Source organism: Mirounga leonina, unplaced genomic scaffold, assembly GCF_011800145.1.
Source record: "Mirounga leonina isolate KUSES-001 unplaced genomic scaffold, KU_Mleo_1.0 Mir_176, whole genome shotgun sequence".
NCBI classification, from domain to species: Eukaryota; Metazoa; Chordata; class Mammalia; order Carnivora; family Phocidae; genus Mirounga; species Mirounga leonina.
In genome coordinates, this window is record NW_023270454.1 from 39,950,857 (window position 1) to 39,971,607 (window position 20,751).

A 20,751-nucleotide genomic window follows, 5' to 3' on the forward strand; every position below is an offset into this window, starting at 1 on the left:
TACCCACTGACAAAGACAATCTGTTGGCCTTTTCTATCAAGGACTGTGATAATCAATTCTCTTTTTTTTTTTTGACTGACTGCTTCCCTTTGTAGACCTCTGTCTTTCTCACACGCTGCAATACCATTAGGCTTGGAGAGGGATAAGAGAGCATGTTCCTCAGTGTTGCTCCCAGACTATCTTACCTCTCCCTCCTCACTAAAAAGTCAGCTTTTGCCTCTAGATCATCCAACTGCTTTAGTCATTCACTGACCATCAGATCACTCCCTTCCATTTGAGGACTTCTGCCCTTGGCCAATTTTCACTCTCTCTTTTACAGCTCCTGTCATAATTCTTGATTTCAGTATGTTCATAGATGATCTTTCTATTAATAGCCTGTCTTCTTAGTTCAGTAACCTCTCTCCTCCAGTGATCTTTCTTTCACCCTCCCTCAACCCCTCATTCCTTTGGTGAAATCCTTGACCTTCTTATTACCAATAACTGCAATCCTTTTATAACTTCCATTCAAATACCCCATTCTCCAACCGCCACTCCTATCTTTTCAGTTTACCCCTGTTGTACCCAACAATCCAACAACCCTTTGAACTCCCCCATTCCCTAGACCTATTGTCATTATCTCTTGATTCTACCACATTTCCACTGTCCCTCAGCTCTTGTATCTTCATGTCCCTCTGTACTAGCTAAAATTTTCTTGTCAATCATTTATACCCTTAACTACAATCCTGGTTACATACAACTCTTCACCTGCACACATAAAGCTGAAAATGGGTAGACAAAAAAGCAAAGCCATGCTGACTACTGTCATCTCACGTGAACCCTTATGCCAACCAGCAATCACATTATATATATTTCCACAGTGAAGTCTACTTGCACACTAAAAGACATCTGCTAAGGGGAATATTCTAACAATTCTCTCTCCTGTCTTTCATATCATCAGTTATTCTTTCCATTGGCTCGTTCCTATCAGCATTCAAACATTCTATTATCTGACCCTAACTTTTCCCATTGCTTTCTTTCTCCTTCCTTTTATAGCAAAACTACTTGAAAGAGTTGCCTACGGTCAGTACTCCAAATTTCTATGTATTTTTTCTGGACTCCATTTCAGACTTTAGTGCCCATCATTCCATCAAAACAATTTATCAGGTCATTGCTACTGTATACATGGGTAAAACAATTAGTTAATTAACAGTTAATTTACCTGAACACTTATTGCATCTGACACAAATTATGACTTTTTCCTAAAGATAGAAACCCTTTCTTAACTTGGTTCTGGGACACAGCACTAATCTAGTTTCCCTCCTATTTTCTTGGTCACTTTTCCTCATCTTCTACGCTACTGAAAGTTGAGAGGTGCTCTAATACTTGGTTACATTTTTTATTTAGATTCATTCTCTAAGGTATTCTATTCTGATCTCATGGCTTTACATCCAATTTATATGCTGCTAACTCCCAAATTTCTCTCTCTAGCCAGGATACCTCTCCTAACCTTAAACTTGTATATCTATCGACTACCCAACATCTCTTCCTGAAGGTCTAACACATCTCCCAAATTGAATTCCTGATGTCCCCACCAAAATTTGCTTCTTTAGCAGTCTTGCCCATTCTGTTAAATGACAACTCCAATCTTCCATTTACTCAAGCCAAAATCCTTGAAGTTATCTTTTACATGCCACAACAGCAAATTCTGTCGTATCTACCTTCATAAATCTGACCATTTCTCATCATTCTGGTCTAAGCCACCATTATTTCTTATCGGCCTTACTCTAATAGCTCCCTATCAGGTCTCTCTGCTTTACTCTTACCTCCTTCTACTCTGACTCTTGACAGTTCCTTCTCACTGCAGAAGTCAGGATGATCCTTTTTAAGTGTAAGCCAGGATCATGTCACTCCTCCACTTAAAGTCCTGCAATGGCTTCCCTACTCATTCTGAGTAAAAGCCAAAGTCCTTAAAATAATTAATGAGGTACTGATCAGCCTCTATTACTTTCTGATGTCATCTTCAACTACTCTAGCTCTTGTTCATTTTGCTCCAGCCATACTGGCTCCTTGCTATTCTTAGCACAAGTCAAACATGGTTCTTGCTTTAGGGCCCTGACATTTTCTATTCCCTCTGCCTGTAATGCTATTCCCCCTAGTGAGTTAGAAGGCTCACTACTTCAAGTCTTTAATATTTATTTCTTAGCCTTTTCTAACTATACTACCAAAAAATACACCCAACTGCTTTTCTGTTTTCTTCTTTCCTGATTTGCTTATTCTCTTTAGCTCTTTCTACTATACCACACAGCATATATTTTGTATGTGTGTGTACATATGGTTTATGTACATATTTATCTTGTGTATATACATGTATTTACATACTCTTTCTCTCTACACACAGTATTTTTCCCACCCCAAGTAAAAGATAGTCCATCATGAAGGCAGGGATTTTTTGTCTGTTCAGCCCAGTGGCTAAACTAGTGCCCAGCACATCATAAAAGGTCAGATATTTCTGTTGAATAAATGAGAAAATGAATTTAGATATAGTAAATAATTTCTTATAGGTTATAGTGACTTCAGAAATACTGCCAATATTTCATAGTAACAGCTATCCACTAAAGTATATACTGGAAGAAAAAAAAAAACACCCAAGAGGACACTAAGTATTTATGTAATAAACGGAATTATGGAAACTAAGAGATCCACTCTACCCCCTTAAAACTTTTAAAAACTGGTCCAGTTTTCATAAAGACTAGAAGAGAAAGAAATTAAATGACTTTTGAATTGCTACAAAAAAGCTTTCACTCTAAGTGACAACTCCCTGAAAAGTGAAGTCTTTAGTTATTAAAATACAGCTGGACACCATACAAATTACCTGGTGAATGAATGTCATGAAGTCCCTTCTAGAGAATAAATCTTTTATCACAAACTTGCTGATGCTAAACTTTATTTCTGCCAAACTACTAAAGTGTTTCATCTGATATTTCAAACCATTTTAAAAACCAAGTGACTGAAAGAGATGACTTACAGAAAAATAATAACATACCAGAGATATTAATAAGCTGATTTGTATAAGAAACAGTGATAAATTATAATGCATTTAAGAATAAGGAATATAAATTCTTTGTAGAACTGTTCCTTGTGTGAACAATAATGACTAAATTTGTATATTATTTTCAAGAATTGGGGAGGAGGGATCCCTATTTCTTTTTCAATGAGATACAGCACAGTGAAGCCGCAGGAGGGAGGTAGGGGGTAGTAACAGACTCCTGGAGACCAAGAGGAATTTGAAGATATTTCAGATCTGAAGACAAACTGTTCAAAACAGGTACTCAAACAATGACCCTCACAGTCATTCTTCCAGCTGGGAGTAAAAAAGGAAGTGAGAAGCATTATGGAAAGCATTTTCAGTCTAAGACCAAAATTATTATAACATCATGTGAAAACATTTAAAAGATTGCTGTGAACAAATAACAGCTGGTATCACATAAAATATTCTAACCTGTGGTTACGGTAAGTTACTAGTCTTATAAAACATGTAAGTTGGGAGTGGTGCACAACTCTTTGCAGAGTCTTAAACTGAAGACATTTAGAAGGGACACCCAATTAATACTTTTTTTTCCTCTCGGCAGTTGTATTAAATGTTCTTCCTAAGAAAATGTTTTTAATGGGCGTAACAAGATTTTTAACACAAAAAAATACCCTTTTGGGACAAATACAGATTAAGAGCCCTTGGTTAACACTGACAAAGCATTATTGTCAGGTAGCTGATAGAGTACGATTATTTTCAGTATATGAGGCAAATGTACTGAGAAACGCAACACAACCGCCACGATCATAAATGCCTAGCTAGCAGTCCCTGTGGAAGAGAAGGTAAAACAACAACAAAAACACCAGCATAACCCCTCCCACACCCCTCCTCATTGTTTTGACAGTTATTTCTCACTCTTATGGACTTTACCACAAAAAAAAAAAAAAAAGTAGGTTTATGTAGTTTATCGGATGTGGGTATTGGCTTTGGCCACCGTGTCTACAAGGTAGGAACTGCTGCGCTCCTCATCTCATGCAGTTTATATAAAGACAGGGAAAACAAGTCACCAAGAAGAAAGTGCCAAGTACTATAAAAGCGCACCAAAAAAGCTACAGTCGTTGAACTGGGAGATTACTTGGGATAACCGAATACACGCTGCTCTATGAGAAAAGTAGAGCGACAACTGCCCATCATTTCTATGAAGAGGGGGAACGGGTAAGAAGGATTCGACTTCATGGCGGCAAAATGCCATGACTCATTCCATAATCACCAGAGAAGCCGTGGAGGAAAAAGCCACGATTTCCTCTATCCAATACGCATGTGTGACAATCCGTCCGTTTCACGGTGTCAGGGTAAGGATGGGGGAAAAAGAGGATGCTTTAAGTTCTGAAGTTGCCTTCTCTCAGCTCTCGGGCAAGAGCGTAGTAAAGGGGGAGTGGAGACGGTGGAGTCTGGATCTCTGAGACGGCATCCGAGTCCATTCTGGTAGCCCCTGCGCGGGTGGCGAGCAACAGTGGCCGAGGTCCAGGTCAGCTGGAGGGGAAGAGCGACGTGCCTCCGAGCCCTCGGCGGTGCCCCGGTTCTGGCGGTTCCAGCTGTCCCTTCCGAGCCGGCTGCCACGCGCCGCTGCGTTCGCCGCCGCCGCCACCGGAGGCCTCACCAAAGGCTCTCAGAGAACATCCCACAGTCTTTAAATCGTGTGAGGCCGCAGCCAACGGCCAAACTTTCCCTGGCTAGTTACGTACCTGGAGAAAACGATCCCCTCGCGGAGGGGAGCTCAGAGGCCAAAGCAGTTCTTCCTTCACTTCTCACCCACACGGCGTGTTCCTACGGCCACCGGCCAAAATGGCGGTGCTTAGCCACCGCCTCGCGCATGCCTTAGGGACGCAGTGCGCGCGCGCGACAGAGAGCGACAGGCGGAGCCCTGGAGTTGGTCCGGCCAGCCGGCGAGAACTGACGTCATTGTGTTGCGACTCCAACTTAACGTCGTTGGGAAAGCCGGGCTGTCCTGAGTGGGAGTGGCACGGAGCTGCAGGGTATCCTAAAAAGCTGGGTTGCGGCAAGCCAGGTCTGTAAGCTGTAAGTGCGTGGGCTTTTTTCCCCCGATGTGGAGAATGGTTCTAGCGTAAGCAGACGCGTTCTCATCCCCATTCTCAATCCCGTTTTCCGCTCCCGATCTCAAGGCCGCTGGAGAGCGATTGGCCCGTTCTAGCATTTCCGGCAGAGGTATCAAGCAGGAGCAACAGAGTCTGGTCCAAATACTGCTGGTGATGGCGATCTTTCGTTGGCCTCAACTCATTCTTAAGTGGGTGGCTAGGAACCCAGGCTTTTCCGAGTTCCGTGTTTTATCCACTGGGTGGCGTCCAGTACCAAGTCGGGCAGTTGATTTCTGCTCCAGTGTAGAGATGAGCTATTTTCTTTTCCTCCCCCCCCTTTTTTATTTGGTACAGTTGACGTTTTGGAACGTTTGACAACGACAGGATATTCAGCTTGTAGTGATGGTCACAGGTTTACTTGTCTCATCCTAGTCCTTAGCTTGCAGAAGCAAATACTTAAGCTTATGACTGCACTTATTCACTTATTCATTCATTAAATTGCTAATTGAGCATTTAAGTCTCAGGCCTTTCTGAATTTTACAGTCTAGTGGCTCTACTATTATTTAATGAGTATCAAGTGCTGTGTGGAGATTAGGAAACAACTGAGATCTAAAAGGTGTCAGGGAGATGGTATACTGAACTACTGGGCCAGGTTTATAATAGCATATATAACCATGTTCAGTATCTGTAACTTTGCACTACCTAAGCTGTTTTACATAGTGTTCACTACTGGAGATTTTATTTTCATGTCTGCATAGATTTACCAAGATTAACAAAAGAAGTAAATTTTGGGGTTTAGAATGGGTCGTTTATTCACTTCTATGCTTTGAAACAATTTTTCTGACATTATCTTCTACGTCATGTCAATGGAACTTTTGACAACTTGGGAGAAGTGATTTTTCTCTGTATCACTTAATGGATTATTTAAAATGGAGACCTATATCTCATCAGAGATGATTAGTGATGTTCAGTATCTTTTCATGTTTCTCTTGTGAGATAATCACGTTATGCCTGTCAGAATGGCTAGAATCAAAAAGACAAGAAGTAAGTGTTAGCAAGGCTGTTGGAGAAAAGGGAACCCTTGTGCACTGTTGGAGGGAACACAAATTGGTGCAACCACTGTGGAAAACAGTATGGAGGTTCTTCAAAAAATTAAAAATAGAATTACCATATAATCCACTAATTCCACTACTGGGTAATTTACCCAAAGAAAACAAAAACACTAATTCAAAAAGGTATATGCACCCGTGCATTTACTGCAGCATTATTTACCCTAGCCAAGATGTGGAAGCAACACAAATGTTCATCAGTAGATAAATAGATAAGGAAGATGTACACACACACAATGAAATATTAGCCATAAAAAAGAATGAGGTCTTGCCATTTGCAACAACATGGGTGGACCTAGAGGGTATAAGACAAAGTGAAATAAATCTGATACAGAAGGACAAATACCATATGATTTTACTAATATGTGAAATGTAAGAAACAAAACAAACAAAAAAATAAACACTTTTTTTTTTTTAAAGATTTTATTTATTTATTCATGAGAAACAGAGAGAGAGAGAGAGAGAGAGAGGCAGAGGGAGAAGCAGGCTCCCAAGGAGCAGGGAGCCCGATGCGAGACTCGATCCCAGGACTCTGGGATCATGACCTGAGCCGAAGGCAGATGCTTAACCACCTGAGCCACCCAGGCGCCCCAAAATAAACAGACTCTTAAATACAGAGAACAAACTGGTAGTTGCTAGAGGGTAGGTGGGTGGGAGAATGGGTGAAACAGATAAAGGGGATTGTGAGTAGACTTATTGTGGGGCACCTGGCTGGCTCATTGGTGGAGGGTGGGACTCTTGATCTAGGGATTGTGGGTTTGAGCCCCACATTGGGTGTAGAGATTACTTAAAAATAAAAATTAAAAAAAAAAGAGTAGACTTACTGTGATGAGGACTGAGAAATGTATAGAATTGTTGAATCATATTGTACACCTGAAACTAATATAACACTGTTAATTATACTTTAATAAAAAAATAAATTATTGAAGTAAATTTACATCCAAAATAAGTAAAATGGAAACTAATATTTACATATTCCTGGAATAAGAATATTTCAATTTAACTTTTCTACAGAAAAAAAATCATTTGAATTAAGAATTTTTACTCAGAGGGGAGCCTGACTGGCTCATTTGATGGTGCGTGCAACTCTTGATCTCAGGGTTGTGAGTTTGAGCCCCATGTCAGGTGTAGAGATTACTTAAAAATCTTTATTATTTTTTTTAAGATTTTATTTATTTATTTGACAGAGAGAGAGAGAGAGAGAGACAGAGCACAAGCAGGGGGAGGGGCAGAGTAGGGGGAGAAGCAGGCTCCCCACTGAGCAGGGAGTCCCACATGGCGCTCAATCCCAAGACCCTGGGATCATGACCTGAGTCAAAGGCAGCTGCTTAACTGCCTGAGCCACCCAGGTGCCCCTTAAAAATAAAAGCTTTAAAAAAAAAATTTTTTTTTATTCAGGTATAGAATTATACAGCATTATAGAATAATAGATCAAGTTGACCCCTATTACAGTAAGGAAATAAAACCCAGACCTGCCCAAAGTCTAGGCTAAAGGAGAGGCTGATCCCATGCCCTTTGGCTACTCTACTGTTTTGCACATCTTGTAAGTCATAATATATTTTAGAAACACAAACTGAATTCCCGAGATTTTTTAATTATAGTAATTGAATTATGTTACCTGCATTTGAGAAATAGATGGTTAATATCAAGGGTATATAAGTGATATATTTTGCTGTTAAATTTTAATTTTTACCCTTTGTAGAAGATGCTCAGATCCTGGTATAATGTGGATATTCTTGTTTTCTACATAGAATATTTAAAAAATGACCACACCAAACAAGACACCTCCTGGTGCTGACCCTAAGCAATTGGAAAGGACTGGAACAGTACGGGAAATTGGGTCACAAGCTGTTTGGTCACTCTCATCTTGTAAACCAGGTAAATCAAAACAAAACAAAAAAGTTGTAGTAACTACTTACAGTTTCCTCGCACACTAGACTGACTTTAATATTCTTTTTTGTTTAGATGCTTGATTTTAATGCTAAAATAAATTTGAGTTTTCATTTGTTATATATCTGTTCCCAATTGCTTTACTAATATTCACTTCAGATTTCATAAGGTCTCTTCTTTTATCCTCCTCTATCTCTGCAATGATTTAGTTATTTGGTGAGCATTTTTTGTTGGCTATTTCTCTAGATGGGATAAGTGGGTGATACATTTTTTGAGTGATTTGGCATTCCTAAATAATTTTATTTTACTCTTGGTTGGGATAGAATTTTTGGGTGGCAGTCCTTTTCTCAAAAATTTGTGGGTACTATTTCACCATTTCCTTTTTGTTACAAATAAGAAGGCCTAAGCTTATCTCTCTTTTTTTCTAAGTGACTTGTTCTTTCTTTCTGGAAAGCATTTAAACTTTTTCTATTCTTAAAGTTTAAGACTTTTGCCAGGATATGCCAAGATACATGTGTATCTTTTCTCATCTGTCTAACTTACAATTTGATGGGCACTTTGAATCTGTAGACTTAAGCTCAGAGAAAGTTTTTTATCTTAAGGAACTTTAATTATAATGTTATTGGTTTAATTGTCACTTTTCCTTTGGAAACTTGTTATTTACACATTAAGACTCCTATAGCAAGAGTCCCAACCAAACCTCTTTTTTTCCCCTCAAGATTCCTTTAGCTCTCTTTTTATCAGTAATTTTTGAGGTATAATTTATTTACAATAAAACTTGTCCTTTTTAGGTGTATAGTTGTACGAATTTTAACAAACACATATGATCATATAACCACCATCACAATCAAATATAGAATATTTCCATTATCCAAAGAAATTCCCTCATGCCCCTTTGTAGTCAGTCTTCTGCCCCCTTCCTAGCTCCTGACAACCTTTGATCTGTTTTGTATCCCTTTGGTTATGCCTTTCCCAGAGTGTAACACATCATACTGTATGTAGCTTTTTGGCTCTGGCTCATTCACTTAGTATTTGTGATTTTTTCTATGCTGTTATGTATATCAGTAGTTTGTTCCTTTTTATTGCTGATTACTATTCCACTGTATGGATGTACCATAGTTTATCTATTCACCAGTTAATGGATATTTAGGTTTGTGGTAACCAGCTTCCAAAATGGTCCCAGTGATCCTTATCTCCTGGTATTCGTGACCTTCTGTTGACCTCTCCTGCACTGTCAGGATTGGTGTCTGGAACTAGTAGAATATGGCAGAAGTGGTAATGTGTGATTTCTGAGATTAGATTGATAAAAGACCTTGTTACTGTGCCTTGTTCTCGTTTGGATCACTCACTCGGGGACGCCAGCTGCCATTTTGTGAGGAAACAACGGGCCCTGTGGAAAGGTTTGTGTGGCAAGGAACTCTGGCCTCCTGACAGTAGCCCATGAGGAACTGAGCCCTCTTGTCAACAGCATATGAGCAAGCCATCTTAGAATGGATCCTCCAGCGCCAGTCAAGATTTCAGATAATTCCTTCAGCTAACTTGACTGTAAACTCCTGAACATCCCTGAGCCAAAGTGCTCAATCAAGCTCCTCCCAAATTTCTATCTCATAGAAATTGTGAAATAATGCATGTTTGGTATTTTATTTATTTATTTATTATTTATTATTATTATTTTTTTTTTTAAGATTTTGTTTATTTATTTATTTGACAGACAGAGAGAAACAGCATGAGAGGGGATAGGGTCAGAGGGAGAAGCAGGCTCCCCGCTGAGCCAGGAGCCCAATGTGGGACTCTATCCCAGGACTCCGGGATCATGACCTGAGCCGAAGGCAGTCGCTTAACCAACTGAGCCACCCAGGCACCCTGCATGTTTGGTATTTTAAACTGCTGTTTTGGGGTAATTGTAATGCAGCAATAGTTAACCAAGATTGCTTCCCATACTAGGTGATTATGGATAGAGCTGCTGTAAGCATTCATGTACACATTTTTGTGTGGACATATGTTTTCTTTTTTGGGGTAAATACTTAGGAGTAAAATTCTGTAGAATTTGTAGGAGTAGAATTTGTTTTTATTTCTTCATTCCCAATCTATACCTTTTATTTCCTTTTCCTGTCTTACTGTGTTAGGTAAGTCTTCCAATATGATATTGCAGGGGAATGGTGAGGAGGGACATCCTTCTCATTCCTGACCTCAATGGGAAAGCTCTTAGGTTCTCACCATGAAGTATGGTGTTAGCTGTTGGTTTTTTCATGGATAGATAAAGTTGAGGAGTTTCCTTTCTATTCTTAGTTTGCTGATAAATTCCATGTGAATGGATGTTGGATTTTGTCAAATGCTTTCTCTATTGATATATTTTTTTTTTCTTCTTCAGCCTGTTGATATGGAGGATTACATTAATTAATTTTGGAATGTTGAACCAGCTTTGCATGCCTGGAATAAATCCTACTTAGTTGTGGTATATAATTCTTTTTATATATGGTTTCTATTTGCTAGTATTTTCTTGAGGATTTTTGTATTTGTGTTTGTGAGAGATACTGTTCTTTCGCTTTCTTTGTAATGTCTTTGTCTGGTTTTGGTATTAGGTAATGCTGCCCTAATGGAATGAGTTAGGAGATATTTCCTCTGTTCTGTTTTCTGGAAGAGACTGTAGAGAATTTGTATTATTTCTTCCTTACATGTTTGATAGAAGTCACTAGTGAAACACCTAGCCCTGATGATTTCTTTTGGAAGGTTATTAATTTTTTTATTCAATTTCTGTAATAGATGTAGGACTATTCAGATTATCTATTTCTCCTTGTGTGAATTTTGTTGGATTGTGTCTTTCAGGGAATTGGTCCATTTTATTGAAGATATTAAATTTGTGGGAATAGAATTGTTTATTATAATACTCTTTTATGTTCCTTTCTATTATCCATGCAATTAGTAGGGATGGCCCCTCTTTTGTTTCTGATATCAGTTATTTGTGTCTTCTCTCTTTTTTTCTTGGTTAGCCAGGCTAGAGGTTTATTGATTTTGATCTTAACCTTTCAAAAAACAGCTTGTGGTTTCAGTGACTTCTTCTCTTTTAACTTACATGTTTTCAGTTTCATTGATTTCTGTTCTGATTTTTATTATTTCTTCTGCTTATTTTGGGTTTAATTTGCTCTCCTTTTTCTTGTTTTTTAAGGTGAAAGCTTAGATTATTGATTCTAAATCTCTCTTCTTTTCTAACATACATACTCCCAAGCTATAAATTTCTCTGTAAGCACTGCTGTCACTGTATTCTACAATTCCTCGTAATTTTAATTTTTTCATTCAGTTTCAAATATTTTACAGTTTCTTTTGATACTTCTTCCTTGATTTGTAAGTTGTTTAATCTCCAAATATTTTGGATTTTCCAGTTATCTTTCCGTTAGTGATTTCTTGTTTAATTCTATTGTGTTCTGAAAGCATATTTTGTGATTTCTCTTCTTTTAAATTGTTTATGGATGTTTTATAGGCCAGAATGTGGCCCATTTTTGTGAACATTATACATGAGCATGACAGGAATTGTGTATTCTTAAGAAGCTTGTATATTCTGTTGTTACCGGATAAACTAATCTATAAATGTCAATTTGATCAAGCTGATGGTGCTATTCTGTTCAACTGATTTACTGATTTTCTGCCTGGGATAAAGGCTAAGATTCAGAATTTAAAATTGTTTAGGTATCTTTTTTTTTTTTTTTTTAAGATTTTATTTATTTGACAGAGAGAGATAGCGAGAACATAAGCAGGGGGAGTTGGGAGAGGGATAAGGAGGCCTCCCGCTGAGCAGGGAGCCCAATGCGGGGCTCGATCCCAGGACTCTGGGATCATGATCCGAGCCAAAGGCAGACGCTTAACGACTGAGCCACCCAGGTGCCCCAGGTATCTTGTTTTTGTTTGCCTTGTTATTTTTGGATTTCCTTAGAGACTAATTAAATGGAGTACAAATTTATAGTTCTTTGGATTGTAATCTCCTGGTATTATATAGGAGCCCTATTGATACCATGGTAAGTTGTAGGGGGAACAGAAGTGTTCTATAATCCTGTGACTAGATCTTAGTCTTTTAGTGGGCCTGTGTCCATGGCTGTGACCTTTACAGGTGCTTCTCACTCCCCCATCCCCTAACTTATGTGAGAGACAGGAAGGCTAGAGGAGTCTAGAGTTGGGTATTTTCCTTCCCCCATGTCAATTAGGCTCTAGTAAAACCCATGTTGGTTAGACTCTAAAGCAGTTTTCCTAGAAGTCAGGTCTTCCTTAAAGAGAGCAGAATGCTCTGGGTGTATTTCACAATGATTACTTTCCCCCCTCCCTCTGCAGGAAGCACTGGAGAATTTTCTTTGATCTGTACCCTGAAGGGAACCTGATGGGGCTCCTAGGTAAAATTCATGAAAAGGTAAAGCTCTTCCTAAGGTAGGGCTTCTAGGAGTTTTTATCTCAACCTCATCCATAGTCAGTGGCCAGCAATTAGTCAGTTAGCAATTACTCTTTAAGTTTTCCTACCAGTTGCTGCTTCTGGTAAGCTGTGATTCTCTATATTCACCTGTTTCTTCAGTTTCCTGGGTGGTGGTTTGCCCTGTGACCTCAATTCTGTGTTGGACCTAAGAAGTATTATTGGTTTTCATTTAGTTAGCTTTTTTGTTGTTGTTGTGAGGATGAGAGTGATATTTTCCAAGTTCTTTACGTGTCAGACTGGAAGCTGGAAGTTTTTCCTTTTCCTTTTAAACTATATATATATCTTTATATTTGAAGTGGATTTCTTATAGACAGCATCGGGTCTTGGTTTTTAATTTAATCTGATATTCTTTATCTTTTCATTGGGAGTGTTTAGATCATTTATACTTTATGTATTGATGCTATTAGATTTAATACTACTGTCTTGGAATTTGTTTTCTTTTTTTCTTGTTGATTTTTTTTCCTCTCTTTCTCTGTTTTTGGATATACTCAGTATGTTTTATGATTCTGTTTTATCTCCACTGTTGACTTAATGGTTATATATCCTTTTTGAAATTTTTGAGGGGTTGCCCTGAGGATTACAATATGTATCTTTAATTATCACAGTTTACCTTCAAGTAGTAGTACACCACCATAGATATGGTGTACGAATCCTTCAGCAGTGTACTTCCAGTTTCTCCACCCAGTCCTTTATGCCATTTGTGTCATACATTTTATTTTTGGATATTTTAAGCTGCAGAATATATTGTTGCTATTTTTGTTTTAAATGGTAAATTATCGTTTGGAGCAATTAAAAATTAAAAAAATACTTTTTATGTTTACTTTTTTTTTTTTTCAATTTTTGGAACTTAATTTCTTTGAATAGACCCAATTCTTCTATCTGGTATCATATTCCTCCTACCTGAAGAACTTTTTTTTTTTTTTTTAAGATTTTTTATTTATTTGTCAGAGAGAGGGGAGAGAGCACAAGCAGGGAGAACGGCAGGTAGAGGGAGAAGCAGGATACCTGACGTGGGACTTGATTCCAGGATTCCAGGATCATGACCTGAGCCGAAGGCAGACGCTTAATGACTGAGCCAACCCTGGCGCCCCTGTTTTTTATTTTTTTTAAAGATTTTATTTATTTATTTTAGAGAGAGAGAGTGAGCAAGCGAGCATGTGCACTAAAGTAGGGGGAGGTGCAGAGGGAGAGAAAGAATCTCAAAAAGATTTGGCGCTGAGTGCAAAGCCTGACATGGGGCTTGATCTCACGACCCTGAGATCATGGTCTGAGCCACAATCCAGAGTCGGACACTTGACCGACTGAGCCACCCAGTCGCCCTAGTCATACTTATTTAAAGTCCCTGTCCAGTAGTTCCAACATTTGGGTCATATCTATTGGGTCATATCACTGTATTTCTATTGATTGCCTTGTCTTTTGGTAATGTTTGCTTTTCTTGTATGTTTAAGTGTTATAATCTTTTACTGAAAGCCAAATATCTTGTTGGTAGATACTGGGAGGAATGGATGTTACACTTTGAAATGCGTACCTCTTTTCTACTATCAGTCCTTTATTAGGAATTGACCGGTTTTTGTTTTGTTTTGTTTTGTTTTGTTTTTTGGTTTGTTTACCTTCAGTATCTCACAGGGTTCAAATTCGTCTGAATATGTCCAGTGCTTATGATGGGGGCTATTGTGCCAGAGGAGGTGTTTTTTTGTTTTGTTTTTGTTTTTGTTTTAATTCCAGTTAGTTAACATATAGTGTAATATTAGTTTCAGGTGTACAGTATAGTGATTCAACACTTCCATATATCACCTGGTGTTCATCACAACAAGCGCACTCCTTAATTCCCGTCACCTATTTTACCCCTCCCCCACACCCCCTCCCCTCTGGTAACCATCAGTTTGTTCTCTGTAGTTAAGAGTGTTTCTTGGTTTGCCACTCGCTCTCTTTTTTTCCCCCTTTGCTTGTTTGTATTTTTTCTTAAATTCCATGTATGTGTGAATTCATATGGTATTTGTCTTTCTCTGACTGACTTAATGTCATTTAGCATAATACTCTCTAGCTCTATCCATGGTAGTTGCAAATGTCAAGATTTCATTTTTTTATGGCTCAGTAATATTCCATTTTGTGTGTGTGTGTGTGTGTGTATCTTTTTTTTTTTAAAGATTTTATTTGAGAGAGCGAGAGAGCACACATGCACACAAGCAGGGGAGGAGCAGAGGGAGAGGGAGAAGCAGACTCCCCGCTGAGCAGGGAGCCTGATGTGAGGCTCGATCCCTGGACTTTGGGATCATGACCTGAGCTGAAGGCAGACGCTTAACCGACTGAGCCACCCAGGCACTCCGACACCACATCTTTATCCATTCATCAGCTGATGGACACTTGGGCTGTTTCCATAATTTGGCTATTGTAGGTAATGCTACTATAAACATTGGAGTGCATATATCCCTTTGAATTAGTATTTTTTTCTTTGGATAAATACCTAGTAGTGCAATTGCTGGATCAAAGGGTAGTTCTATTTTTAATTTTTTTGAGGAACTTCCATACTGTTTTCCCCAGTGGCTGCATCAGTTTGCATTCCCACCAACAGTGCAGAAGGGTTCCCCTTTTTCCACATCCTTTCCAATACCTCTTATTTCTTGCGTTGTTGATTTTAGCCATTCTGACAGGTATGAGGTGATATTTCATTGTAGTTTTGATTTGTATTTCCCTGATGATCAGTGACATTGAGCATCTTTCATGTGTCTCTTGGCTACCTCTACGTCTTCTTTGGAAAAGTGTCTATTCATGTCTTCTGCCCGTTTTTAATTGGATTATTCATTTTTGGGTGTTGAATTTACAAGTTCTTTACATATTTTGGATAGTAACCATTTATCTGATATGTTATTTGCAAATATCTTCTCCCATTCTGTAGATGTGTTGATTTTAGTTGTGTTGATTGTTGTGTTGTGTTTAGTTTCATTGATTGTTTCCTTCGCTGTGCAGAAGCTTTTTATTTTGATGAAGTCTGAATAGTTTATTTTTGCTTTTGTTTCCCTTGCCTCAGGAGACATATCTAGAAGGAAGTTGCTATGGTTGATGTCAAAGAGGTTACTGCCTGTGTTCTCCAACCAGAGGAGTTTTTTTTAGTGTTCCTTTATTTTCAGTTTTCAGCTATCTCTGTACGCCTGTGCTTCAGAGTGTGTCTCTCCATGCTTTTGCCTTGCCTTCAGCAGTAGAATGCTGTGCCTTGTCACTCAGTGCAAGGGATGAGAGGCAGGGCTTCTCTGTTTTTCTGGCCCAGCTATGATCTTAGCCCTTGTGTGCCTGGCCTCTAAGGTAGGGCTTTCTCATTGTTTTGGTCCCTCCTACCTATGATAGCCAAACTCTGCCTTGGATCTGTGGCTGGTCTTTTGTGGGAGAATTTTCTGCTCTATCTCTCCCCCCCCCCCCCCCCCCCCCGAGGAAGGACTGTTTCCTGCATCTACCCCAGGTGTAGAGGGTTTTTTCTTTTAATGTTCTCCCAGCAAAGAAGGGTCTGTCCTGGAGTCAGTGGGTTTGATGCTCATCCTCTAGCAGCTTAAGTTCTTTGTTCTGTTGGAGAGAAGGGTTTGGGAAGGAGGATGGGTCTTTTTGCTTTTCCTGCAGTTGTGGTCAGTTCCTTTCTTCTTGTATCTACCACTGAAGTACACTTTCTAGTCTCCTGCTCTCTTCCAAATCTTTCTGTTCCATATACAGTGAAGGCCCTGGGAAAAGAGTCTGAGAGTCAATGTGAGTTCCCCTTATATTTGGGACTACCAGGGTTGCTGTACTTTTATGCTAGCCCACACTTGGCCTTTAACAGTTTGTTTAGCAAGTTCTACCTAATATCTTATGTGTTTATTTGGCCACTGTTCCTTCCTCCCGTGCTCTACCACAATTGGGACAGGCTATATATCGTTTTTCTCCTGAGGTTCAGAGTTGCCCCTTCTTGCATTTTAGGCTTTTTGGTTGCTGTATTTTTTCAAGCTCTTGTGTTTTCAAGAAAAATTATGAGTTTGTGGTTTATCTAGCCTCTTCTAGTTTGAATGGGAGTGATGCCTTTTTCCACCTTCCTACATCCTGGACTGCTTCAGAAGTTTCTAATATTCTTTATACTATAAAATAGTTCTGTGAATTTGCTCAATTTGAACACCTCCCATTGCTTGATCTAGTAGCATAATTCAACTGGTGCCTTACGGTATTAGTAATGGGGTATAAATCAGTGTCAGTTCATATCCTTTTATGCTATGGATTTTGCAGAGGGCAGCGTATCACTGGCTCCCTGAAGATGTCCCACAGCTCTGACATCTTGGAGGTACAGAATCGAACAGTAGTTCCCACTGCCATTAGAGTGGTGGGATCACTACAAAATGTGTTAAGTATGAAAGTCATGCAGTTCATCAATATTATGTCATACATTGTACTTCCATCACCTTGGGTCCCTCAGTGAACTATCATTAGGTGATTATCATTTTATACAAAAAGTGAATGACTGCTCTTTATTAATGAGAAACAGGATGAGAAGGTTGTTTAACCTTTGCTTCTCTATGGTCAGATATTTTTCTTTTCTAGGCAGCAGATAATTGCTGAAGTCTGTAACACTGTTAGAGAGTAAAAGATAAAAAAGACAGAATCTTTACTATCGAGTTCACAATCTAGTGGAGGAATTATAGCTTTAAACTAGTCATTATTATGCAGTGTAATAATTTATAACTGTTATTTAGTGCTTACTAAATGACAGGTCCTGTTCTAAGTACTTTATATGTGTATGCAGTACATATTGTTATTTTTATCATTTTCTAAATGAGACAACTGTAATACAGAAAGATTAAGTAATTTGGCAATGATCACATAATTAGTGGGAATGCTGTGACTCAAGGCAGTCAGGTGAAGCAAGGTTAGAGGTAAAGAAATCATTTAGAGGACATGCAATAATTCAGGTGAGAAGTGATGTAAGGAAGACTTTTAATAAACTTTCAAAATGTTAATAACTGTTTGTTGGAGGTACAAATTTACTTGCCTGCTACAGTGTGGTAGGTGGTATAGAGCTTTGCAAAATTATTCTGTCTTTGGAAATAGTGGTTCAATATTTCACTCAGATTAAAGTTGGAATGTATTTAGTAGATTCAGCTTAGTTGAAGACACATCACAAAACAATTCCACAATTCAGCACAATTGTCAGTCTCTGTCCAAGAGACTGGAAAAACTAAAGGTCAGGTTTGTGTGACTGCTAGCATTATAACAGAGTCTTATTACAATAACTTAATCATTTAATTTCATAAGCACTAAATTCATATCATGTTGGGAAACAAAATTAGGGGACAAATAGGTAAATCTTCTGTGTTTGACTCCATATTTGATACTTTATAAGCCAACAAAAATAAGGATTTGGTGAGGCTGTATTTTGTGAACATCTGATCCATGACATATTTTCCACTCGATTCATATATTTTACCAAGACATTGCTTTTATGAATTAATTTTGAGAGGCATATGTGGATGCTGTAAGTTCTGTTTTTCTTAAAAAAAAATCACTAAATTTTAATTTTTTTAAGTTCATGCCATAACTGACAATTGTGATCATTGAGTAACTTTCTGGTTAAATAGCAATATATGCTTTGGAGAAATAAAACAGCAATATAATAAATAGATCAAGAAAGACTTCTCTTGGAAAATGAAATTTTTGCTGAGATGTAAATGTTAAGAAGAATCCACTGTTCAAAGAATTCAGAGAAGAACCTTGCTGACACAGGAAACAGCTAGTTCAAAGGCTCTAAGCTAAATGGTTTGGAATGTTTGAGTTTCAGAAAGAAGTCTAGTGTGGCTAGAGGATGGCAGGTAAGGAGGAGAAGTGGTAGAACATGAGTTTGGAGACATAATAAGACATGGGCCAAATTATGAATTCTGGTAGAATTTGGATTTGAAGTACAATTTTATCTGAAGTACAAACAGGTGCCACTGGAGATGTTAAGCAGGAAAGAGAGATGATCTGATACAGAGTTGTTTTTTTTTTTAATTTCTATGGCAGAATTTATTGATTTACTTATTTATTTTTTGAGGGGGAAGGGGCAGAGAGGGAGAGGGAGAATCTTTTTTTGTTGTAACAAAAAAGATTTTTCTTAAAAAAATCACTATGGCCGCTGAGAATAATGACTGGTGGGAGAGTAATGGTGTAGACCAGTGTAGGAAAGACTAGTACAGTAACTTGTGTCAGATGATGTTGATTTGGAATAAGCTGATGATGGTTGATATGGAGAGAGATGATGGCTTTGAGATGTATTTTTAGAGGTGGAAAAATCATGACTTACTAAAGGAAAGGAAAGATTCAAGGCTGACTCTTAGGTGTCTGGCTGAATAACTCGGTATTATTTCCTAAGTTGAGAAAGTGAGGTGGGGGGAAATAAATGGGTTTTGGTTAAAAAAAAAGTTATGATTCAGATACATTAATTTTGAGATTAACATTCTAGTGTAGGCAATTGAGCTTGGAGCTCTGGGGAAAGGTCTGGGGTGGAGATACAAAGTTGAGGGTTATCAATATATTGATGATATTCTGAGCCTCGGGACTGGATTGACTCCCCTGAGGAGAGATTGTATTCAGAAAAAAGAGTAAAGTCTCAGGGCACTTCAAGATGTAGAGATCTGGCAGAGCAGCAGGAATAAGAATCAGCAAAGGGAACTAAGAAGTAGCTGCTGAACTAGTTGGAAAACTAGGAGAGTGGGAGATCATGGATAGAAGAGAACACAGTGTATCAAGAAGTTAGTTAATTCTTCATCTCTTTTTTTTTTCTTTCTTTTTTCTTAAATTGAAGTGTCCTTGACATGCAGTGTTATACTAGTTTCAGGTATACACCATAATGTTTCGACAATTCTGTATATTACACGATGCTCACTTCGATAAGTGTAGTTACCATCTGTCACCATACAACGTTATTACAGTATTATTGACTATATTCCCTATGCTTTACTTTAATTTTACCCATGAGATCATGACCTGAGCCGAAATCACAAGTCAGATTCTTAACTGACTGAGCCATTTAGGTGCACCCCCCCTTTTTTTGACGAGTCTTGCTAAAGGTTTGTCAATTTTATATCTTTTTAGAGAACCAGCTCTTAATTTCATTGATCTATTGTTTTTTAGCCCATTTCATTTATTTCTGCTTTGCCCTTTATTATTTCTTTCCTTCCACTGACTTTGGGCTTTGTTTTCTTTTTTTAGTTCCTTTAGATTTAAGATTAGATTGTTTGAGACTTGTTTCTTGAGGCAGGCCCATATCTTTGTAAAGTCACCTTTTAGCTGCTGTTGCCATGTCCCAAATATTTTGAACTGCTGTGTTTCCATTTTTGTCTCCAGGTATTTTTTGATTTCCTCTTTGATTTCTTTGTTGATCTATTGGTGGTTTAGTAGCATGTTGTTTAGCCTTCATGTGTTTGTGTGTATTTCTTCATTTCTTTATTATAGCACTTAACACTTTATATTGTAATTTATCTAATTAAGTTCCTCAGTGCTGGCCAGTAGAACATATTGGACTGTACAGTGAGGTAGGTGCTAGCTATGTGTGAGTACTTTAAATGTGACTAGTGTTACTGAGAAATCAAATTTTAAATTTTATTTATTTTTAATTAGTTTAAATGTAAATAGTCACAGCATAGATAGTGCATTAGATAGATGAACTCCTCCACAGAGACCGCATGTTCTCTATCTTTGTGTCTTCAGAGTAAAGGCAATGCCCTAGTTATAATAATGCCTTAGCAAGTGTGAGGGATTTGTGTTAAAAGATATGTTTTAGGTGGCAATGGCTGTTTTACTCCTAAAGGCAATCTAAGCTGGGCTAGTCAAATTTATCTCATATATTGATGTGTTAGTCAGTTCTTGCTGCACTAATGGTGTGTAACAAACAACCCTAATCTCTCAGTGCTATATTATAACAAGAGAACTTATTTTTTGCTTGGTTATGACTTGGCTCTAGGTTGTGAATTGGGTCCAGGCCTGCTCCATGTGTTCAGGCATGATGTCTTAGTGGGGTGCCAAAATTTAAAAGGCCAAGCCAGACCTTGCAAGCACATTTAAAACCTCTGTTTGGGGGTGCCTGGGTGGCTTGGTCAGTTGAGTGTTCAGCTTTTGATTTTGGCTTAGGTCATGATCTCGGGGTCCTGGGATGAGCCCTACCTCAGGCTCCAAGCCCAGTTCAGAGTCTGCTTGTCCCTCTCTTTC

The 20,751-nt window shown here is 38.4% G+C and overlaps 2 protein-coding genes across 6 annotated transcripts in view; one reads left to right on the forward strand and one right to left on the reverse strand.

Moving 5' to 3' along the window:
• Positions 1 to 4,915, reverse strand: part of ABCE1 (ATP binding cassette subfamily E member 1) — a 29,505-nt gene extending 24,590 nt beyond the window's left edge. Inside the window, exon 1 of one of the 2 annotated variants that reach the window (XM_035022989.1) lies at positions 4,753 to 4,915. The gene's annotated coding sequence lies outside the window, so the exon portion shown is untranslated. The remainder of the gene's footprint in view (positions 1 to 4,752) is intronic. The other variant, XM_035022990.1, reaches the window with a different exon arrangement.
• Positions 4,916 to 4,973: 58 nt separating this feature from the next.
• ANAPC10 (anaphase promoting complex subunit 10) overlaps positions 4,974 to 20,751 on the forward strand; it is a 226,378-nt gene continuing 210,600 nt past the window's right edge. For 2 of the 4 annotated variants that reach the window (XR_004682448.1, XM_035022995.1), the window contains exons 1-2: positions 4,977 to 5,075; positions 7,964 to 8,090. Coding sequence is in view for 3 of the 4 variants with exons in the window: in XM_035022995.1 (XP_034878886.1) it covers positions 7,976 to 8,090 (115 nt within the window). In the remaining variant the exon portion in view is untranslated. Of the gene's footprint in view, positions 5,087 to 7,963; positions 8,091 to 20,751 lie in introns of all 4 variants that reach the window. The other 2 variants (XM_035022993.1, XM_035022994.1) reach the window with 2 other exon arrangements.